The 21,236-nt window shown below is 44.3% G+C and overlaps 1 protein-coding gene across 3 annotated transcripts in view; it reads right to left on the reverse strand.

Moving 5' to 3' along the window:
• Positions 1-21,236, reverse strand: part of raraa (retinoic acid receptor, alpha a) — a 167,151-nt gene that overhangs the window by 10,252 nt on the left and 135,663 nt on the right. For all 3 annotated transcript variants that reach the window (XM_074663060.1, XM_074663059.1, XM_074663058.1), the window contains 2 exons: positions 7,263-7,411; positions 1-39 (listed from right to left, as the gene is read on the reverse strand). The exon at positions 1-39 is cut by the window's left edge and continues 103 nt beyond it. In XM_074663060.1, coding sequence (XP_074519161.1) covers positions 1-39; positions 7,263-7,411 — 188 coding nt within the window. The remainder of the gene's footprint in view (positions 40-7,262; positions 7,412-21,236) is intronic.

The following is a 21,236-nucleotide window of genomic DNA, read 5'->3' on the forward strand; positions in this document are numbered from 1 at the left end:
GTACACCATGTTCTTCTGGATGCTTCTCCGAAAGAAGCCCTGAGTGGGTGACAGAGAGAAGAGGATGAGGGGAGAGGAAAGATGCTAATACACCTGGCAAACTGTTTGCTTTCCCACATATTAATTGCTGCCAAACTGAAAGCTAACCTCCCTTATCTGTGACTGTTTACATCTGGGTAATAGAGCATCACAGCAGTAGCTATGAACCACAGCTACAGCATGGACACAATGTGACCAGTATTTTGGGCCTTCAGGAAGAATACTGATATTTTTATCAGCCAATAATTATACTGCTGGTTAGAGGGGAGGCAATGTGTAATCTTCTACTCCCACGTACCAAGTTATCAGCAGATAACATGCTGATCATGTCTGTATAATATGAGGTATTTGCCTTTTCTAATCCCACATTTCGAATGGTTTCATTGTTCATCTCGATCCCCCAACGATCATAAATCCAACTTACTCATGGTGTTAACAAATTAAGTTGAAAAGAAGCCTTCAGAAAAAGCCATAACAGCTGCACTTCAAAGGCATAGGACCATCAAACAGTTAATTCCTTAAAGAGCTTATTCTGTGACATAATCTGGACCGAGTCTAATGGTCCGTCACTATCTTATGAGGCTCTCCACCTCCTCAGCAATATTCACTGAAGGCCTGTTACAAAAAATGCTTGTGGTGAGGTTTTACATCCAAAGCCTTTTGGGGCAAAAGGCACAGAGGTTAGTGGGTGCCACATAACTGTGGCCTAGTTTACTCTGCCAGAAATAAGCAAATCTAGATCCAGGACAGGCATGTATTAATAGAGGACAAGAGAGAGATCATAGCTGAGAGCATTGTGTAACAACAAAAAAGGGAATTCCTGTTTTTTATTTCTCCTTTTCTATCAAACAAGTTCAAAGAACATTGGAGAAGCTATTCAAACATTTAGACCATATGTTGTAATAAAAGCATCAAATAAACTCATAGTCCTGAGAACTGTGAGGAGAAAGTCTAAAAAGAGCAATGTGTTATTTCAGAGAAAATTACTGTACAGGATGCACAAACCTACAGACCCTCTTAATGCTCTCATAATCAGTTGTAAAGCCACGATCCACAACTTGTATTCTGGGTAATTTCCATGTAGCCACAATAAAATCAATGTTAACCTCTGTGGCCTTTCTGCTGAAGCATCCCGTGTGTGTCAGTAAGATAAAAAGAGGTTAACACACATCAGCCACAACTCACTGGGTCCTCAGAAAGCAGGGCTCCAACAAATGTAATACAGGTCAATGTCTGTATTGATGCAGCTCAGTGGGACATTGGTTATGCTTTGATGGGTGAGAGGGTGGGCGGGGCTTCAGAGGGATGCAGGGAGGCAGGGCGGGGCATGGGGAAGTATGCTGTGTGTGTCCTGTGCTGTGCTGTGCTGTGGTGGGGTAGCTGCCAGGGAGCCCCATCCCATGCCGGGGGATTAGCTTTGCTAGCCGACAGATGGCTGGTGGACCTAAAACCAGCAACTGGTCCATCCCCCAGAGCGCCAGGCTCTTCTCACATCTCCAGTACACGGCCACAGAGCGGAAGTGATTCAGGCTTCAAGTGAACTAAGAAGAGGAAGTGTGAGCAGTTAGCTTGTTTGTGTTTGAGTGGAGTACCAACAGGAATACTCTCAACAGACTTTCTATACAGGTGGTGGAGCCAAATTAGAAATTAAGAAGAAAAAAAGTCGCTCATGGCACCAAGTCACAATAATTTATCCCATGACTCATTACTTCTTTAAAAATTATTTTCACATTTGACATAAATCCACCTCCAGTGGAAACCTTGATCTCTTGAACAGAAACTCAAGCAGAGCTGCACTCACAGGTAGTCAGCCATCTGCTCTCACCTGTCGAGCCCTTAAAGTTAGACCCGTTACCTCCAAGCAGAGAGCGATGCTCAGGCAAACAGCATACTAAAGAAAACAAGGCTTATGGTTTGACGTAAATACTAGCTGCTGATGCAGGGGGGATAAGTCCCCGGTCTTTGTGTGCGCCTGTGCGTGCGGGCGTGTATCATGTCCCCTTTGATCCACCGCTGCCCTAACCCTGACCCTGACGATATCACCAGGGGATTGACCCACTCGGTCCTCACAACACAATGCTCAGGTGCCCTCCTGTAACACCTCCTGATTGGCTGCTGCATTCAGCTCATGGGCCCGTCGCTTGTCCCCTCCCCCTCCCCCCACTCCCTCTTTCTCTCTCCTTCTTTTAGGAGTCATTGCTTCCTGCGGCCCTTAAGCCTCTTTTTGTATCACCACTTAATCCGCCCGGCGACAAGAGCCCTCAGCGGGCCTGTCAGCCACCCTGCAGCGTTCAGAGCAGGGAGCAAGAGGGAGGGAGGAAGAAGAGGAGCAAACGGTGACAACAAACCAATGATTTGGTTTGGGTGCACTATTACGCGTTTGTGAGGGTGTCAGCAGCTCTGCTTTGCATGCATGTGAGAAAATTATTAAGAAGGAAACAGTCTGGGGTTGGTAAGTTCACAGGGGAAGCACAGGAATCCTCTCTTACGTGACTTTCACAGTGTGCCCAGATTAAGAGTGCGTTCCCAGCCTCCCACTGTGTCAGTGCATATGTGTGTATGCGAACAAGTGTGCCACGGCTTTGCTTGTGAAGCGGCAAAGACCAAACATTAGCTGAAGATGGATACTTGGTGAGACAGCAATTTGGAAACACAGCAAAAAGGGGAAACTCCGGCTGGAATTGGCAGTTGGGGATTTCGGTGGAGTGGAAACCAGGAAGAAAAATTGCCAGTCCCACGCTGCTGTGCCTCCAAGACAAAAACATAAACATGAGGGGGCGGGCATGCATATTTAATGTTTAAGTGTTAATATCTAGAGGGGAAAAGAAGTGCAGCGCCGGTGAGTTTGTGCAAGCGCTAGAACTTAAACAACAAACGAATGAGCTGTCTCCAAGTAGCACAGCTCAACATCCCCCTTCTGTTTCCTCCCTTTCGCTGCAGCCCCCAGGAAACGCCTTTGTAGTTTGGCGAGCTGCAGCAAAACCGACTCTGCTAACCCTCAACTTACCCCAGTCTCAGATGAGACAACCATATACATTCACATGCCTGTAGTGTTGAATTATTGAGTGTGCTATGCCAAGTCATCTCCTCTGAAGTCAGAGATATGGAGAAGGCATCCTGAATTTTTCAATTAGCACTGCGGCTGTGGAACGGGCAGACAGCCGGCGTGCGGATGGAGGGGACCGGCGGATGAAAACTGACTGCTGAACTTTGGATACTCTTATTGTTTGATCAACATTCTTTATAATGTTTTTTTAAAAAACCTGCTGTTATGTTGAGCTTCTGTGACACAGCTGCATCTGCACAGTCTGAAGACGCTCTCACACATCCACAGTTTTTGCATTTAAAACATTTCTCTAACACTTAAAGCTGAAGAATCCTATCGTGCTTTGATCTATAACCTGGTTATGGGTTATGAAGAATTGTTAAAATCTGTGTGTAATCAGACCTGAGATCAGGTTTCATAGTAAAGCTTCAAAGCAGCCGTGTCTCTATCCATGCTTGATCTAAGTGCTTACATTCATTTAACTTAGCTGCTGCACGGACATGATCTGAATTCATGTGAATAACCTTCTTCAGCCATAGCTTGAAAACTCATTACATTCAGCCGGGGAGGAATGTGGAGCTTGCTGATGGCTTCATGGAGAAATATTTGATGAAATTAATCCTAGATTAAACAGCTGACATTTTTTGCATACCTCAGCTGCAGCCCTCCGTCGTTTCAGAGCTCTGAGACTGTAAAAATGTACGCATCGAGTTATTGTCTATGATTGTTTTCAAACCATTCCTGCACCGACACGTATCTGTTGGCTGATGAATAGAAACATCAGCTTTGTCCCTGCAGTACAACGGCCTCAAAAAAGCTAATTAGAGAGTTAATTCTGACACTATTTCTGAGCTGACGGAGAGAATAACACTGTGATCACAGCGAAGAAACAACTAATTACTCAAGCTTACAGCTTGGTTATTGTTTGCCCTCACTCTGTTTATCAAACTGTTTTTGCACCTTATAATAGAAAGTGTCAGTCTTTTGTTGAGTGTAATACATCTTAAAGGCGGTTTTGGAGCCTTTGGCATAAAAACGAACAGAAATTCACCCATTATACTGGGGTGGCAGTGGCTCAGTCCTTAGGGACTTGGTTTAGTGATCAGAGGGTCGCTGGGTTCAAGCTTTGGTGTGGACCAAGATTGGGGAGGTATTGGCATAACTTCCTGAGCACTGTCAGGGTGCCCTTGAGCAAGGCACAAATCCCCCAACTGCTCAGGTGCATACTGAGAGTGCAGCACCATCACTCTGTCTTCTCTAATCAGTCTATGTTTCTGTGCAAAGCGTTGTTTGTCCATGTGTGTGTATATATAGCATGATTTAGAGAAAAAAAAACAGAATCTCCCCCAAGGAGATTAATAAAGTATGTCTTCTCTGCTCTTCATTGGCACTGTAAGCATAATGTTTTCAATATTTATTCCTTAAATTTAAACAGAGTGGGTTTCAGTTGATTACATAAAGTCCACATCTGCTGTCTCTGGTAAAAGTGTCATGACTCACACACTGACACCAACCCTGGATGAGAGACTCATTTTTTAAGATCGGATGACCCAACCATAAAACTGGCAGCACACACACACTATCACACACAAACTCTCAGTGGGAGCTGTGAATGGAGTCTTATTAATAAAAGTGTCACCCTGACTAATCAGATGCTATTGGATGATGTGGAGCAACACTAAGTGGACCCAATAAAAGTGGTCCAGGGATTTAAAATACTGCAGGTTGCTGCACATTTTGTTTCAAACATGCAATAATCTCAAAATAAAAACTTGACGACATAGATGTAAAGCAAAAGAGCACATCCCTACATGCATTTACAAAAAGATTTTGGCTTTTCAGAGGGAACCTCACACAATTTTTTTCTCTCACACTAACAAAAGGTGCACACAAACCCAATCTGCAGCTTTTTCCATTTCTCAATATTTCTTTCTTTCTGTCTGGAAAGTCACTGTCCTAAGAATCATTAATTTGCTTCTTATTGCCCGAATGAAATCAGAGTTTTTTAAGTTCCTTTATTGGAGATTAAATACCATGGATTTGCTAGTCAATATCCAATATTGTGTCAGGCATAAGATCTGAGGTTTAGATTTAGAGGTTAGAGGGTTTTTTGAAACCCACAGGCCTCATGCAGGAGCACATTCAGCAGCAGTGTTGTTGTGCCCATAAACCAGCTCAGAGGTTCGCCTTTATTCACTTTTAAAAGTTGGAAGTTGGAGCAGGTTCTGTTTCATGGAGCCCTCAGAGGGTTTGTGTTTTAAGAGTTATGTGTTTGTATTTATGTGTGTGCCAGACTCCCAGCTCTCCTGAGCTTCCCTCCCAGTGCATTCTTCAGTCATTTTCTCCCCCTCCCCCCCTCGTGCTCTGATGCACTGACCGTCTTTCTTGTCGTGTCAGTGAGTTCAGCTGTGGCCCCTGTACCCTGTCCCCCTAATCTGCTGCCCCTCCAACCATCCCCACTTTGCTCTTTCGAGCTTTTTTCATGCCTCTCAGAGCACAGTCTGCTCTCCCGCTCCCTGCAGTCTCTGCCATCTTTGTACCATTTTGTCTGAATTTCTACATTCCCCTGAGTTTCTGCCTTCCTTGCACTTCATTTTTTTTGTTTTTCACTGCTCCTGCCTCCACCCCTTTTTTTCAGTATGGCTCCTTCTCCCTGCTCCACCCCCTTCCCTTTGCACATATGGAAACACACACAGTATTGGCTGCACAGTCAATAAGTCAAAGGGTCTAGCAGGCACCTGTCACAGACAGCACCACCCTCCCTGCCTTTATCAAACCACTCCCTGTTTTCTTTTTGCTGCACACTGAAAAGTTGTTATGAGGAAACCTCACTGTGTGTGGATATTATTACTCAGGTTTCCACAACCTAGAAAAACCTCTCTGTGTTATTGAGGATTGCATGATTTCCCTAACAAGGCAGTTTCAGAGATCTCCATTGATAAACTACATCTGCACCTGGCAGCACTGTTGCATGATATTTCTCAGATCCTCCCTCCTTCTTTATCTCTCTGCTCCTCAAAGCTTACACAACCTCAGCTCCTCACCTTGAGGGGAAGCTAGATAAAGGAGTCTGTGTGCTCACACTGCAGAGCATGTATGCATGCATGAGCTCCATAACCATCCACTGATAACAGAGCAGATGGGGGTAATGTGGCCTCTTCAGCATCTGTGTAACATGGCTGTGTTGATAACAGGCAGCTTAATGTGGGCACGTCAGCAGAACTGACACGTATAGCAACACTCCATATATGTAAAAGTTGCAAACACTGTACATCTGGACACGATAAGGAGGAGGTAACTTATATTTGCTATCTTGTTTTACGATGGGGCAGGTACAGGTTAGAGCTTTGAGACGTTCAAGAAACAAATCCAACTCAGACATGTTAGAGTCGATGTGCAGATCAGCTTACAACCGAGGAAAATGATTGGATAAGAGGCAAAAGTAAAAGAGTATGGGAAACTTTTAACTAGATGTGTTGCTCAGCTTCAAGCGTTCTGTTTACAATTACCTGTCCTTGCCTACCACCAACATTTTAAATGGTAAAAAAGAAAATAAGACCTTCTTCTTCTCTAGTACTGTAGTAGACATGCATTCGAGATACAACGCCCCCTGCTGTTTGGGAACTGACACCAAAGGAGGCCGTGAGACGGGTTTAAAAAGTATTAAGGCCTCACACGTTCTCTTATGCTGACTCCGTGTCTGTGTTTCCGTGGATCATCCTTGGAAATCATTAAATCAAGTTGAAAAAATGTTGTTTTGTCAGAAATATGCAATAAAACAAACCCAAAGTCTTATCTCTTGTCACCTTCAACTTTCTGCTGCTTGTACAGCTGTTTTTCAGGATATAAGTAAATCTCTTATACTGATTGTGTGCTGATATGCATAATAACTGCTTTCTCTGTCTCTTGTGTAAAATAAAGCACATCAAACAATGAAGACAGAAAACGTACTGAGTCCTGGCTCATCTCCAGTGTCAAGTTTCACTATTAAACTGTAAAAACTCAATAGGATGTGAAATCCTCCAAATGCCGTGCCTTATCTTTTTTTATCATCTCATCTTAGCCTGTGAAAGCCTGAGCGCATCCATTTTTTTCCCAGCATGAATCACATGAAGGTTACGAGATTGATGAACATCTTGCTTGCTCGGCAGTTTCAGAGGAAGGCCGGGAGTCTCACCTTGCAGCCCTCACAGGCGCTGACACCATAGTGGTACCCTGAGGACTTGTCCTGGCACACAAAGCAGGGCTTGTAGACGCGGGGCGGCGGGGGAGGCGAGGGCGGGCTTGGCACTATCTCCTCTGAGCTGGTACTCTGGGTCTCTATTGCTGTGGAGAGAGAAGGAGAGCAACAACAGTGGGGTTAGCGGACGCTATCAGATGAAACGCAGACAGACACGCAGCGTTAATCGATATCAGTGGGATAAACACTACATCTCAGGTGTACACACACACACACACCCACACACGAAGATCTTCGACAGCTCGGTCCAGCTAGATACACTTCTCCAATACAAATCACCAGGAGGGGGACTTACTCATGTTCTAGCAGTGCGTTAAATAAAAGAACTGCAAATACAAGGACTACTTCTTGATTTCTGGCATTCTTCTTGATCCGCTACAAGAGAGGAATGTCTTCAGAGAACAACACACACACACACACACACACACACACACACACACACACACACACACACACACACACACACACACACACACACACACACACACACACACACACACACACACACACACACACACAGATCATCAAAGCAGCAAAGAAACCAGCGTCTGCAGAATATTCTTATTTACTGCTTAAATTATGTCTGCTGTGAGTGTGAGTGTGAGTGTGTGCGTAACAGCCAAAAGCAGCTTTGCCAGCAGGGTTCAAATAAAGGTTTTCTCCTCTGATGCAAAGCCATGAGTCGTGCTTTAATATACATGTTTATGTTGTGCCTTTTTTAAGGCAGAAAGCTTGAAAATATTAAAGTATAAAGGTCATGATGTGTCCAAAAAAGCCATCTGATGAGTCGACTAAGCACAACTTCGGACCCTCTTATTCAATTTGAGAACAGTAAACAAAAAGAGGCTGGATACACTCATCCACTGAGCACTAACATGACAAACCAAACAACATGTGAGCGCTTTGTAAGCTCCCATATTTTTATGGGCTTTACATGGTAAACAAAGCTGTCCAGGGCTGTGGGGGGAGCAACCTGCTGCTGCCTTCATGTAATATGTATCGGACTTTGACCTCAATATCCTGTGTGTTGCCAAACACGGTGCCTTAATCGAATATAAAAACACACATTCACAGCAGAGACCAGCACCCTGCGGCCTGTCGCTGACTCCTTAAGTGAATAATCCGTGTTTGCAAATGAGCTAGCATGTGTGCTGTCCCTGCCTTTTTATACGGATGCCAACAAGAATCTCTGCATCCAGATTTCTCCTCTTAAAGAAATGAGCCATTCTGTGATCATGCACACGCATGTACGGTTTGCAGCCCTGTTGCTCTCCCAGCATCCTCTGCTGAAAGGATCTGAGAGGTTGATAAGCAGCTCAGAAGCTGCCTGCAGCACAGTACTCAAGTGTAAATAAGTCATCTATATTTAACAGAGTGGGGTGATTCTGTAGGCCCATTGGCACAGCTGGGAACATGTTCTATGTGTTCCCAAACGTACACACACACACACACACACACACACACACACACACACACACACACACACACACACACACACACACACACACAGCACACACACACACACACACACACACACACACACACACACACACACACACACACACACACACACACACACAGCACATTGTGTGATATAAAGCAAGGATCAAGTTTTTCTTCCTCTCTTACTCTTTCCTATCCTTTTATAGAGTCAGTGTGCGGGTCTCAGCTCGCCAATCTCCACGCAGCAGATGGTGCAAGAGGAGATTACATTCAGAACAACCAAAATAAACCAACCTGAGCCCAGATATGTTCCACACTTCCTGGAAAAAAACACAAAAAACACAAAACACACACACAAGCATCATGCAAAAGAGAAAAAACAAAACAGCCTCTTCAAAGCCTGCAAGTTAGTTATCTCACACAGCTGATCTGCGGCGGTTTCAGGTGACGGGGACAGTTAAGCTGTACAGCAATAAAGATCACATTGCAACACCTAACAGTGACACCCAATCAGGCTGAGGTTATTAAGAAATCTCATTTATGAGCTGCCTAAATGTTACACGCAACTTTCACACCTGCAGAGACCTTTTCTGCGCCTGGTGCAAATGGCCCAGTATGAGTGTAAGGGTGCAGGCATGTTGTAAACACTGTGACCTCATCCTCAAGGTGAAACAGTTTCTATTTAAATAGGAAGGCTTTTTATCGCCCCTGATTTGAGATTCATAAGCAAAGACTTTTTTGTGTAAGAAGGCGGGAAACTGGAGGAAAGGAAGGATTGATGCAGGGTGGAGATGAAGGAAGGAAAACAGTGAGGCACAAAGATGTGGGAGAGACAGAGAGCTGTGTTGTGTTTGAGCAATAAACAGACAAAAATACAAAACAGATGTGGTGATAAAAATACACACACATACACACACACACACATACACACACACACACACACACACACACACACACACACACACACACACACACACACACACACACACACACACACACACACACACAGAGGAGAGACTGTGTTGCTTCAATCATGCTCCTGCCCTCAGTTATAGATTCATCTACACATGCACGTTTGTCAGAATTCAACATAGAGCCTCAAAATTGTTCTTGTGTGGAGCTAAAACATGAGATTTTAATTGCACAGGAGAGAACAAGGACTGGAGTGTGCAGGAATTATATGTTCATATTTAAGAATTACATTATTTTCCAACAGGGAGCTTTGCAAAGCGCAGTAAGGAGGCACTTCCCTGTGGTTAAAGAGGAGAAAGGATTCAGTTAAAAATAAGACAAAAAAAGACATAGTGAAGGAAATAAGAGCATTTGTCTACAGTTTCTTGTTGCCATCTTACTGGTGTCATTACGGCTATCTTTGCTCATGCCACTGGGCATCGCACTCAACACACTTGTGTCAAACAAATTAAACTTAAATAGAGCGGCTCTTACATAACATGGCATATTTTCTCATTAGCACAAAACCATTCACGGTTTTCTTCGCTCTCCTGCCTCCGCTGACGCAGAGTGATTACCATCCTGCGTTATTAGTGCGGCCACAGAGCTATTCATCCATGTTAAGGCAGCCTTTATTAGAAATGCACAGACAAACAGATGTGCCACCCAGCTGAGAGCATCCACACATAAAAAATACCATTGGTGCGTCCATTTACACAGGCTGAGGGTTTTCCTACAGCCATTAAAAAAGCCTGATCGGTCAGACACACACACTCACACACACATAAACACACACGGTCTTAATGAGAGCACCCATTGGAAATCTGGGACACAAGGACAAGAGTCTGTGAGGGGGCCGGCGACTGTAATTAAATACAATGGCCGGCTTCTGGAGCCTTGTCAAGCCCAGGCATGGAGCAAAACAAAGGCAGGCCTGTGGATGGAGAGGCAGGGAGGACAGAGCTACTTAGCTCTTCAGCAGCCCTCATCCAGGCATTATTCAACACCAGCCTGCATCTGATCAACACCAACTATCAACACAAGCCCGCCTATTGTGTGACCCACCAAATCCTACGCACAAACACTGGAAGAACTGACTCACGCTCGCCTGGAGAGCCTTCCCTCGATATCCTCGCAACATGTTAACACTGGGAATTTGTGTGTCTGCAAAGTTTTCCAGGCCGGAGCCCCTCCTGAGCCCACAGTAACTAATACTCAAGCTGCAGCTAGAATATCATTCCTTCAGCCAAGAGGGCTAGGATGAATAGACAATAACAGCCTGGTTTGCTTTGGGATACAGGCACAGGAACCCGTGACCATGAAAATAATGTTTAAATGAAAAACAGTGCAGAGTTACTGATAAGGATCCATTGTGTTCTAGCAAGGAGAAGTAACCCAAACCACACAGGGCGTATGGTCACCGCAGTTGTTGTTAACCAGACACACATTGGAGAATAAAGTCTGGCATGTTGTTAGACCAGTCCCAGAAATGGAAATAAAAAGCACAGACTGTAAGGTGTAACAGTAAAAACAAAACTGACACGGCATGGCTGCACTGACACCGTTAAAGTCCGTTTAACAGAGAATAAGTGATGCATTTAAAACTCCTCAGGAGGAAACAGGAATACAAAGTCTTTATGCAGATAGTCTGTGACAAAGAACACCACTCTGATGTGTTTTCACTGTCAATCACATCATCGAACCAAAACAGAGGTAAACTTTAAGCCTGCAGATTCTTTATCAGCTCATCTGACACCAACCTGTTGGCTGCAGTGGCATGATTATGAAAAAGACTGATCTTCCAATCGGCCTAACATGCTCTTTCAGAGGTGATATAGCTCATATTTTGGCATCAGTGACTGTTTGAGTTTTTTTTTTTAAACAGCCATCTAGATACTCCTCAAAAGACTTTCTAAGAAAGCATTTCAGGACCTGTGTCCACCTGCAGGCTCTTTCTCTTATTTATGCTAGTAGGGCCCATGACTTCAAATCTAAAGCATTTCTCGGCACCACTCTTTTCACCTAAGTTGAGGGTAAGACCAAAAGTCCTGCTCCTTCTTGATTATGATTGGTCATTAAATTGGTGGGTTACAGTGATGAGTGTGGTGGTGGTGTTGTGTCTGAACACTAATACTGTTTTCCATGGCAAGTGGACTGGATGCAGTGCCCAAAAACAGCTCATATAGACTGTCAATGATGATACTGAGTAGGGCTGTAGCTATCGAATATTTTAGTCTTCGATTATTCTACTGAAAATCCAATCGATTAATCGAATAATCGGATTAAATACATTTTTGTTTAGTTAAAAACAGTTATTTTTCAAATTCAAATTTTTTTTCTCTTTAAGAAATAGAATTTGCTGATACAGCATGTCAACAAGAGCACTTGCTTTGGTAGCTCCAAAATTTGTTAACACACTTTTACACATTTTTTGTGCCTTGTACATCCCATCAAATGTTGCGGACCCAAATGGCGCTGGTTTCGTAGAATGACCCATTAGTCTCAAAACTCCAGAGAAGAAGCTAGATTTGTTGCTATTTTGTATAAGAGGTAGCTTGGGGGAAAACTCTCTGAATATGGCCTCAGCTCTATTTGAAATACCACTCTTTGATCTTTTTTAAATGATTCCTTGAGGCGGAGAATATTACTCGAGTATTTTTTGTAATCGAGTATCTCAAATCATTCGAGGAATCGTTTCAGCTCTAATACTGAGCACTGTAACTGTATTGGTTTTGCAAAGAAAATGTGTGCTGCCTTTGCAAAAAAGTGCTGTTAGTGGACACAGTCCCTAATTTTAAAGTTTAACTGAACTGAATGATCTCATTGTTGTGTATTCCTACTGCTGTGTGGATATCTGCTTCTTTTAAAGTACAAGTGATAGGAGATTAATATGTCTGAACTGCTCACCGTCATGTACCAAGAGCTCCCCTTTAATATTAACATTTACAGAGAAAGTATCACAAACACGCAACCTGTGTGTGGGCATGCCTCAGATATCCTAATAGTTTAATGTAGCATGGTGTTTCTCCAACTCAGAGCCAAAGCACCGGTGATTTAATTAAGCTCAAGTGTGAGTGGTCTGTAATGTCGCTCTTCAGATTCACTTTGCATACATCATGAGCCACAAGTGCACTTAGAGCGGCCGCACCCCCTCGCAGACACATCCTCTCTCCGAGCATACCGAGACTTACACAGACAAATATACACGAGACAGAAATGAAATCTGTTCTGATGATGAACTGGTCTGAGTTCTGATACTGACATGAGATGGCCTGGCTAACATCAGCACTTCAAAGGCATTGAGACCACAGACCAAGACATACACACACACACACACACACACACACACACACACACACACACACACACACACACACACACACACACACACACACACACACACACACACACACAAGCCCACCGGCTATTATCAAGCCTGCAGTCTCTGGTTTGTCTCGGCCCAGTGCTGCTGAGTATTTCTCGAGGTTCAGCCTTAGGTTAGTCCTCTGAGATTTGATTACCTTCATCCCCACCGGTTACTGGGCCCAGCTGTGAAGCATATTAATGAGATTTGAGCATCATTAGGGGGGAAGCTAACTACATTAGCAGGCTGGCTGCTCTGCTGGCTGGCTGGATTGTGGGTAAAAATCTGCAGAAAATGAAGGCAGAGGGGATGGACTTAGTTGAATCCTACTCTGTCACAGACCATTGTGTTTCCCTGACTTCTATTAGATTATCTGGACACACGCGTGCACAGACTGACGCACACACATGCTGGCCATGTGTAAAATACATGGAGGAACATATAGAGGTCCATTTGTCTTTCAGTGCAACCAGTGTGCAGGGGATGAGACACCACACAGACCACCATGCCACAGGCTACCGCATTAAGGCTCACTTTGAAGTCTGCTTAAAATAATGAAGCGGGATGGCCTATGGAACAGCCTCAGGGATCGAAACTGCTGAACAAAAACCCTGGAAGATGTCAGCCGATGCATCATGCATGTCCATAAAAACGACTGGCAGCAACTTAAGAGCTTTGAAGTGCAGCGAAAGAGACCGCCATCACTCATGCATGGTGCTTGACTTTTGCTAAATATTCAGGTGTTATTTCTGTTTTCCCTGTCAGGAATGTGGGTGAGAGGCAGTAGGGAAAAACGATAAACACACAAGCGGGATTGCTTTGTCAGCACTCTTCAATTACTGGGAGGGGAAATGGGACTGCTTCCTCACTCGCAGGGAAATCCTGCCATTCTCTCTCAGAGCGTTGTAACGTTTTTCCGCTGAAATTGGAAGGGCCTCCGATCGCTGCCTCCTCACTGATTAACTGACAGTCAGAAGTCACACACGCCATCTTAACATGAACTGCAATGAGGGCGTCATGTGTGTGCGATCACACACCAGCAGGCACGCACAGACTGACAGCTGTAAGCCGAGCGACAGCGGGGTGTGTTTGTGTTCAAACACTGAGTGTGAACAGTTATTGGACGGGAGAAGGGGAGGAATCTGGTGGCAGGGGAAGCAGGCATAAGTGAAAACACACACTCCTACAGACACAGGAAGGAGAGCGAATGGAGGTTAACGTAGGGCAAGAGAGCAGACAGCGAGCCTCACGCCTCCCATATTCACTGTAACTAAATCCAGCCTTTACACCCCCCTCCTGCCACCTTCCACCTTCATCTCCCCCTTCTTACTCATACCTGCCCCACTTTCTAAGTCTGACATTCTTCTCTAGCCTTTGTTTTTTGCAGTGTTAACCCTTTACATGCTGCAAGTCACAGGTTAACATCTTAAACCCTTCGCCGTGTCAGCAACAGTTGGCAAAAGGCCTTAAAGTGCATGTTGAAGCATCATACAGCAACCAGTGCGTGTTTCAAAGGCGAGCGGTAACTGCAGAGAGGAAAGAAGAGAGACATGCATGGAAATGGAGGGTGCTGCCGCTATTATTGACTCCAAGCAAACTAATGGCATCATAGCTGCAGAGCTGTGCAATAACCCCACTTCAGGAAAAATTGAGCTCTGGATATATCCTTTCCAGAAACCTCTTTTCAAACACAACAGAGCACACACACTGTGACACTCTCAGTGTCAGGAAATGAAATGCATGGATCAAACTGAGGGAACAATCTGATTCTGTTACAATGTTCAGCCGGGAATGACACATCGCTCCCACTTAAGAGTGAATGTATGTTGTGAACATTTCAGCGAAATGACAGCTTGCCGTTTTGCAACTGCTGCAAATATTTAAATTTTGCAGAAAGAGCAAAATTTGATGTGACAGCTTGACTTCCTACAGGGCAGCACTTTACTTCAGAGAGCTACAGCGGCTCCAAGACCCAATTTTTGATGACTTGTTTTCCAAATTGGGGCCAACTAACCCCCCCACCCCATGTAGCGTGTTGCAGCAAGAAAAACACACATATACATGTGTGATAGATGAGGGTCTGGGCAGAGGCCGAAGGGCAAGGCGCTGCGTAGTAAGGAGTCTTTCTTGGATGTTATGACGATCCCTTCTCGACACCAGGAAACGGTGGGCCAGGAGGGGGAAACACCAGGTTGTGTTTAGTGGGAGGTAATTTATGGCGTCTTTACATCTTAGCACATTGTAAACATTTGCATTTCCTCTGTTTAATAGAAGACATCAAATGAGGAAGAGGTGAGTGCATCTGCGTCTTCACACATTGATGCGTGAGATATGCTGCGGCCATGTGCAGGGTACATTGTGCGTGTGAATATCAGCATGTTCTTGTCCAAGCCAGGCCTGGTTTTTATCAGCCCTGCAGCCCCCACCATGTTCCCAAGCCCCCTTCTCCAGGGGCCCAAGATAACTTCCCTCTCCATGCTGCCAGGCCTCTGAAATAACAACACACCAGGTTTTTCTATCACCGCTGCCCCGGCAAATGGAGACCGAACTGAGAACATGTGTGGACAAACTAGAGCACGGGGGAGGCAGAGGGGAGGAGGAGGATGGCTGGGGATGGAGCAGATGGCAAAGGTGAGGTCTACAGGGGCCGGACTGGAGCAGCAGCTCCATGCTAACTATAGTGATTGCTGCTGCAGCCACATGCTAACCTTTGGCTTGTGTGTTTCTGACTCAAAATGAGCATCTGAACCCTGCATAAATCTTCAAAAATGCTCTAAGTAAAAGAAGCACTCAGTCATAAATGTGCAGGGAAACTTTAAAGGGAGCAAAAGACAGCTATCTTCCCTGTCGGAACCACAATTTCCCTGGCAACAACGCTCCCCCGCAACCCCGAGTAACATGGTGTAACTCTACCCAGCAGCTGTCTGTGCCTGCTGACTGACAGTGGGACTATGCGAGCTGGCACTTGCCCCGGGGTGACCGAAGATATTTGGCATGAGCTGATGGTGTGGGACGCGGTGGTGGGCACATAGGGGGCAAAAAAGGCATCAAGAGGACGCTGGGATGTAGACGGGCAGAGCAGCGGCCGCCTAAAACACATGTTGTAGGACTGTGTGAGCATGAAAGCATGGTATCCAATGTAATACTGTGTGTATGAATGTGGAAATGTGTGTGTGTGTGTGTGTGATGGATTATAAAAGGATCCTGGGCATTTTTTGCCTTTAAAGGTGTGTATTAGTTGTGGATTAATAGTTGTAACGAGTCAAAGACAGGGAGTTTCACTCGATGAGAAAAGCAAGCTGAACATGGCTTTTCAGGTTTCAAATGTCAAGCACAGGGGATGTTTGTCCTCCGTAGATCAACCATTGAACATTAATTTATCTGTTATGAGCTGATCACACGCATAAAAGCAGCTGTATGCCATCAGCTGAGCGACATGGCTGACCCACATTAAGGAAAAGAGGAGGGGCTGGAAGGGGAACAGAGAGGAAAAGAGGAAAGAAGAGGAGCTGAGCAGAGCGACAGGGCCGGGGGTGGACTGTGACATGCAATACAAACATTTCAGAACCTCAAAATAAAAGCCGGGCACGACTGCGTGTTTACTTCTCGACACACTCTCGACTGTGGGAAAGAGAGAAGGTGTAACCACAGAGCACGCCCTTTGTAAACTCTCTCAATATGAACTAATACACCCTCCCTGGAGTGGCTTACAGCTGTGATACGACACTCAACTCAAGATCCAGGTCATCATTGGTTCATAGCATGAACACAGGAGTGAAACCACAGCCTCTTACAAAGCGCTCTTTAATGTCCCTGCTCTGACTGTGAAAACGGCTTCATGAAACATTAAGCCTCCTTTTTACAGAGTGCCTGCATCAGTTAATTATAGGATTGCGCCTGATTGGGGGACTGTGTGCGTGCTTTTTCCTTCTGTGATAACAAACTGCACTCATGCATAAGAGAGGACAGGAGGGTGCCGAAGCAGTAGTTAAAGCCGAGGCTTTACCCGATCCAGGACCTGACCGTGCGGTCTAACAAAAGCCTTTTAAAAGGTTCCTGCTTCAGTCGTCTGGCTGATGTTCTTTTTTTCACAGCCACTTAGAATGAGTGCAACAGCCAAATAAGCCTCAATTCCCAGCATTCCCGTAAAATGTGAGGTCGACGACATAACAAGCAGCCAGTAAGAGGAAGTCAAAGGGTCAGAGGGTTGGACTTAGTCCTGTGACCTTTGGGGAATGATGAGGAGACAGGAACAGGGAAGATGACAATATAGGTCATGATATGGTGAAAAGCTGTGCACCATTATTCAATATAATACAATGTAATACAATACAGCAAGACATCCTAATAATCATTAAAAAATAATAATTTTAAGTCCAGCACAAAAACATAAAAATTTACTGAATGAACCGGGCAGGCTTCAGCTTGTATTAAGAGAATCTTCCCCAAAGATCCTTTATTATGAGCTCTCACTCATAATAAAGGATGTGAGATGCAGTTATTTCAGCCATCTAACTTTGGGAGAAGTAAATTACAGCAAATTGTCTGTTAACCCCTCTTTTTGTTATTGTTCCTCTTTAAAGCTGGGTTTCGTGCACTATTCAGGGGAAGTTTGAGGTCATAAAAGTTGTGCACTTACTAATGGTTCATTTAGCATCACATTTTTATCTTTAAAAAAAAAAACACAATGGTACCATCCCTTACAGCACACGAGAATGAGTAATGCCAACTTTGACCTGGACAGTAGAGCAGCTTCTCATTCCTGAGATGAAATGAATATGTAAGTTACCAGACCTTCTGGTTCCTTCTCTCACACTGACTCACTGCCCTGTGTATTACTGGAAATTGTTGTTTAAGGCTGCATTACAGTGAGTGTAATAGATGAGATCATTGTGAAAAGTTGCGTCCTAAACAGGCAAATGAGCCAAATTTTACCTGCAGGAGTTTGATTCTGTGACTTTCCATAATTTGAAGCCAAATTTTGAAATTTCCACAACTAGTCCAAATATTTTTAACGAATTTCTAAAGAAAAATACAACCACAGGTGAGGAGATAACAGAAAAATACCTGAAATTTGTGATGATTTTATCTGTCTCAGCACAAATCACATCCATACTCATTAACCAGACCCCATTCATCTTTATTGGGCTGAGTGCCACAGAGTGTTTGAAGGGCAAAAGACCTTCATGAATGCCTGTGCTTGAGTGTTTGCTCTTCACTCACTCTAACAGAAAGGTTATCTGCCCATTGATACTCACTAATCCAATGTGACTGACCCCCTCAGTTCTTCAGCGCATATTTAACAGTGGAGGAAGCGGGTCATAAATATGGAGGCAGCAAAATGGGTTATTTGCATTAGAGGGTTGAAGTGGACTAAGAGGGGCCGGGAGGAGGGGAGGAGAGGGGGGAACAAGGGATCAAGAGAGAGGGAGAAGGGGATCTGGGGAGGAGAAGAGGAGGATCACCAGGGACTGGCTTTGTCATGTTAAACCCCAACTCTCTGCCCTCTCTGTGGATGACACAATAGTCAATCACAGGGGAATAGATTACCAGAGTTAGATTGCCCCAACAGAGCAGGAGCATGACTGGAAGTAGAGGAGAGGTCGTAAGTGTGTGTGCACAAGACAGTGTGTGTGAAGCTATGCTAAACACACTGTGCCTTCTCCTAGACACCATTTAGCTTTGTCACTTTATGTTCTCGTCAAAGTGAGTTAGAGCTAATAGTTAAACTTGCTTGTAATTTACCTTCATGTCAAGCCTCGACAAGGCTAACGGCGCATTCCTCTACTGTACACCAAACCCATAATGACGACAGTTTCCTTCATAAATTAGCTCAAAGCGCCGATGTCAAGCATTTGGAATTGAAGGCGCACCATCATGTGTGTAAGTGGAGGTATTTGCAGAAGGTGTGGAGCAGAAGATGCAGCAAACGTGCCCATTATCCTGTCAGTAGTCTGTTAAAGAGCTCAATGGTGCCGGGACCCGAGGGGGTTACTAGGTCAGCACAGGGGTTAAAATGGCTTAAAGACCCCTAGGAGACAGCTGACATATTTAGAATGGGCAGACGCAGAGGAAAACAAGCTAACTGCACATTGATTGGAAACGCAACAAACACTCTGGCTGACCATCGTTCATACAAATATGGATTTATTTTATAGATCCACAGACCGAGATTACAACACGCATATCTGACCTACAAACCTCTGCAAAAAGCCTAACAAAGATCACATTTGTAGCTTTAAACACCTTCTCCTCCACCGGGCCCTTAATGATGACTGATGACACACATCTGATTCAGCTGTCTGATGCGAGGTGTCAGGGGTCTGCTTAGTGGAAGATTTGGGCAGAGCGAAGGGAGAACAGAGTAGGCAGGCTCATTTGTCTCTAATGTCAGCGCCAGAGCCAGACAAAAAAAGACATAAAGTAATAAAGCGAGGAGCTCGGTGATCACATCAGGAGGTTAAGTTAGCTCCTTGCTTAGAAAGCGACGGCTGATGAGCGGGCAGAGTCGTCAAGGGAGCACAGTGGGATGTTAGTCGAATTTAATGAAGGACATGTTTAGCTTCCTTGAGTTTGAGCTGTTCTTTTCCCTTCTGTGTGTGTGTGTGTGTGTGTGTGTTGTCTGTGCCTCCACAGACACTAATTTCCTGCATGGATCCCTGACCTTTCAGTGTAGCCAGAGGGGAGCCATTTGATCATGACACAAACCCACACAGAGACAAAAAACACACACCATTCACTGTGATGCCCACCAGCCAGAGGTCTGATTAAAGTGAGGATTTTTACCTAAAACCTTTTTCTGTGGAACAGATTTAGTGTCAACAGAGTTTTGAATCCACTTTTGGTTGCTGTCAGAAGAAATACTGATAGAAAAAATCATGTCTAGCCCGTTGATTTTTCACAGCTAAGTTTAAAAACGGCATTTCCCTGATTGGGCATTGACTACACCACTGTGATCAGCAGTTTCATTAAAGCTCCTGTGAAAGGTTTTTAGCTCATAATGAAACAGATTCAAATAAACAATGTCTTTCTATAACCTAAAAAAATCAAACAGGACCGTCAATAAGATGACCTACATTTTTCAAACAGTTATCTCATGGGTTTCGAGACTAAAACCACTTTCAGTGGGTAGGCGTTAGCCCAAGTGATAACTTTGCAAGTGATGATAAAGATTTTGTTCACATATTACGCAGCAAAGATTCTCGGCGCATGCATTTGACTTGTTATAAGAGAGCAGGATGACGTTTTTTGTGTGTTTTTTGTTCAAGACAAAATCAGAAAAGACTGCTTTGTCTACAGGAGGAGTCAAAAAAAAGACCATAAGTTCTTCACTGGAGCTTTAATTTGAGGACTTGACTAAAAATGGTTGTCTTGAATAAAGAAAATTAATTTTAGAAAGTGGGGAAAGTACTTGGAAATCTTGATCTGCCAGCTCAGCGTCCATGAAGCAACTCTGGTTGGTTTCTCTTATCAAGGGCCAGCGTACTTAAATCACAAAGTTGAAAGGTGACCCTTCAGCAAATTTTAAAGAACCAGTCTCTTTCAAGTGTGATTTTTCTCTAAATACCATCACAGATTCTTATAAGGCACATTAATGTTTACAAGTTGTTACCTTTGGTGCTGACTTGTTAGTCCTGAAGATTAGCATACCTCTTGGACCTTTGAGTGTCATGTCATTGCACTGCTTTGCATTGTTTTGATCATTTTTACAAATTTAGACATGAGTTCAAACTTCTTGGAGGAAAAGACTCTGTTTGTTGACAATTTTTTAAAATAAAAAGTCTTTTTGTTTTGACAGAAAAGCTCTTTCTGTCTTTAAACTGAGAATTATTACTGATGATATTTATCAGTAACGTCAAAAAATGGGTTAGCATTAAAATCAAAGACAGTGAGTTTAAGGGAGAGTTGGGCGAATAATAAAGATTATACATTAGTGCGTGTGGCTGTACTTCAATGCTTGCTGCATATGCACACAATAGTAAGGACTCCTGCCAAAAACAATGAGAGGCAGTAATCAGAGAGGAGCCCCCAGGTGAGCCGGTGTAAACACTCCCTCCTCCTCCCTCCTGTCCTCCATCCCTCCAGGGTCCAGTTAACCCTGACTGGCCTCTGCCGGCGGCTCCGTCTCCTTTTGACGGTGACCCGGGCCCCAT

The sequence above is a fragment of the Halichoeres trimaculatus genome, unplaced genomic scaffold (assembly GCF_033239565.1).
Source record: "Halichoeres trimaculatus isolate MK-OKI-2021-1 unplaced genomic scaffold, fHalTri1.1 fHalTri1_scaffold_23, whole genome shotgun sequence".
Classification (NCBI taxonomy): Eukaryota; Metazoa; Chordata; class Actinopteri; order Labriformes; family Labridae; genus Halichoeres; species Halichoeres trimaculatus.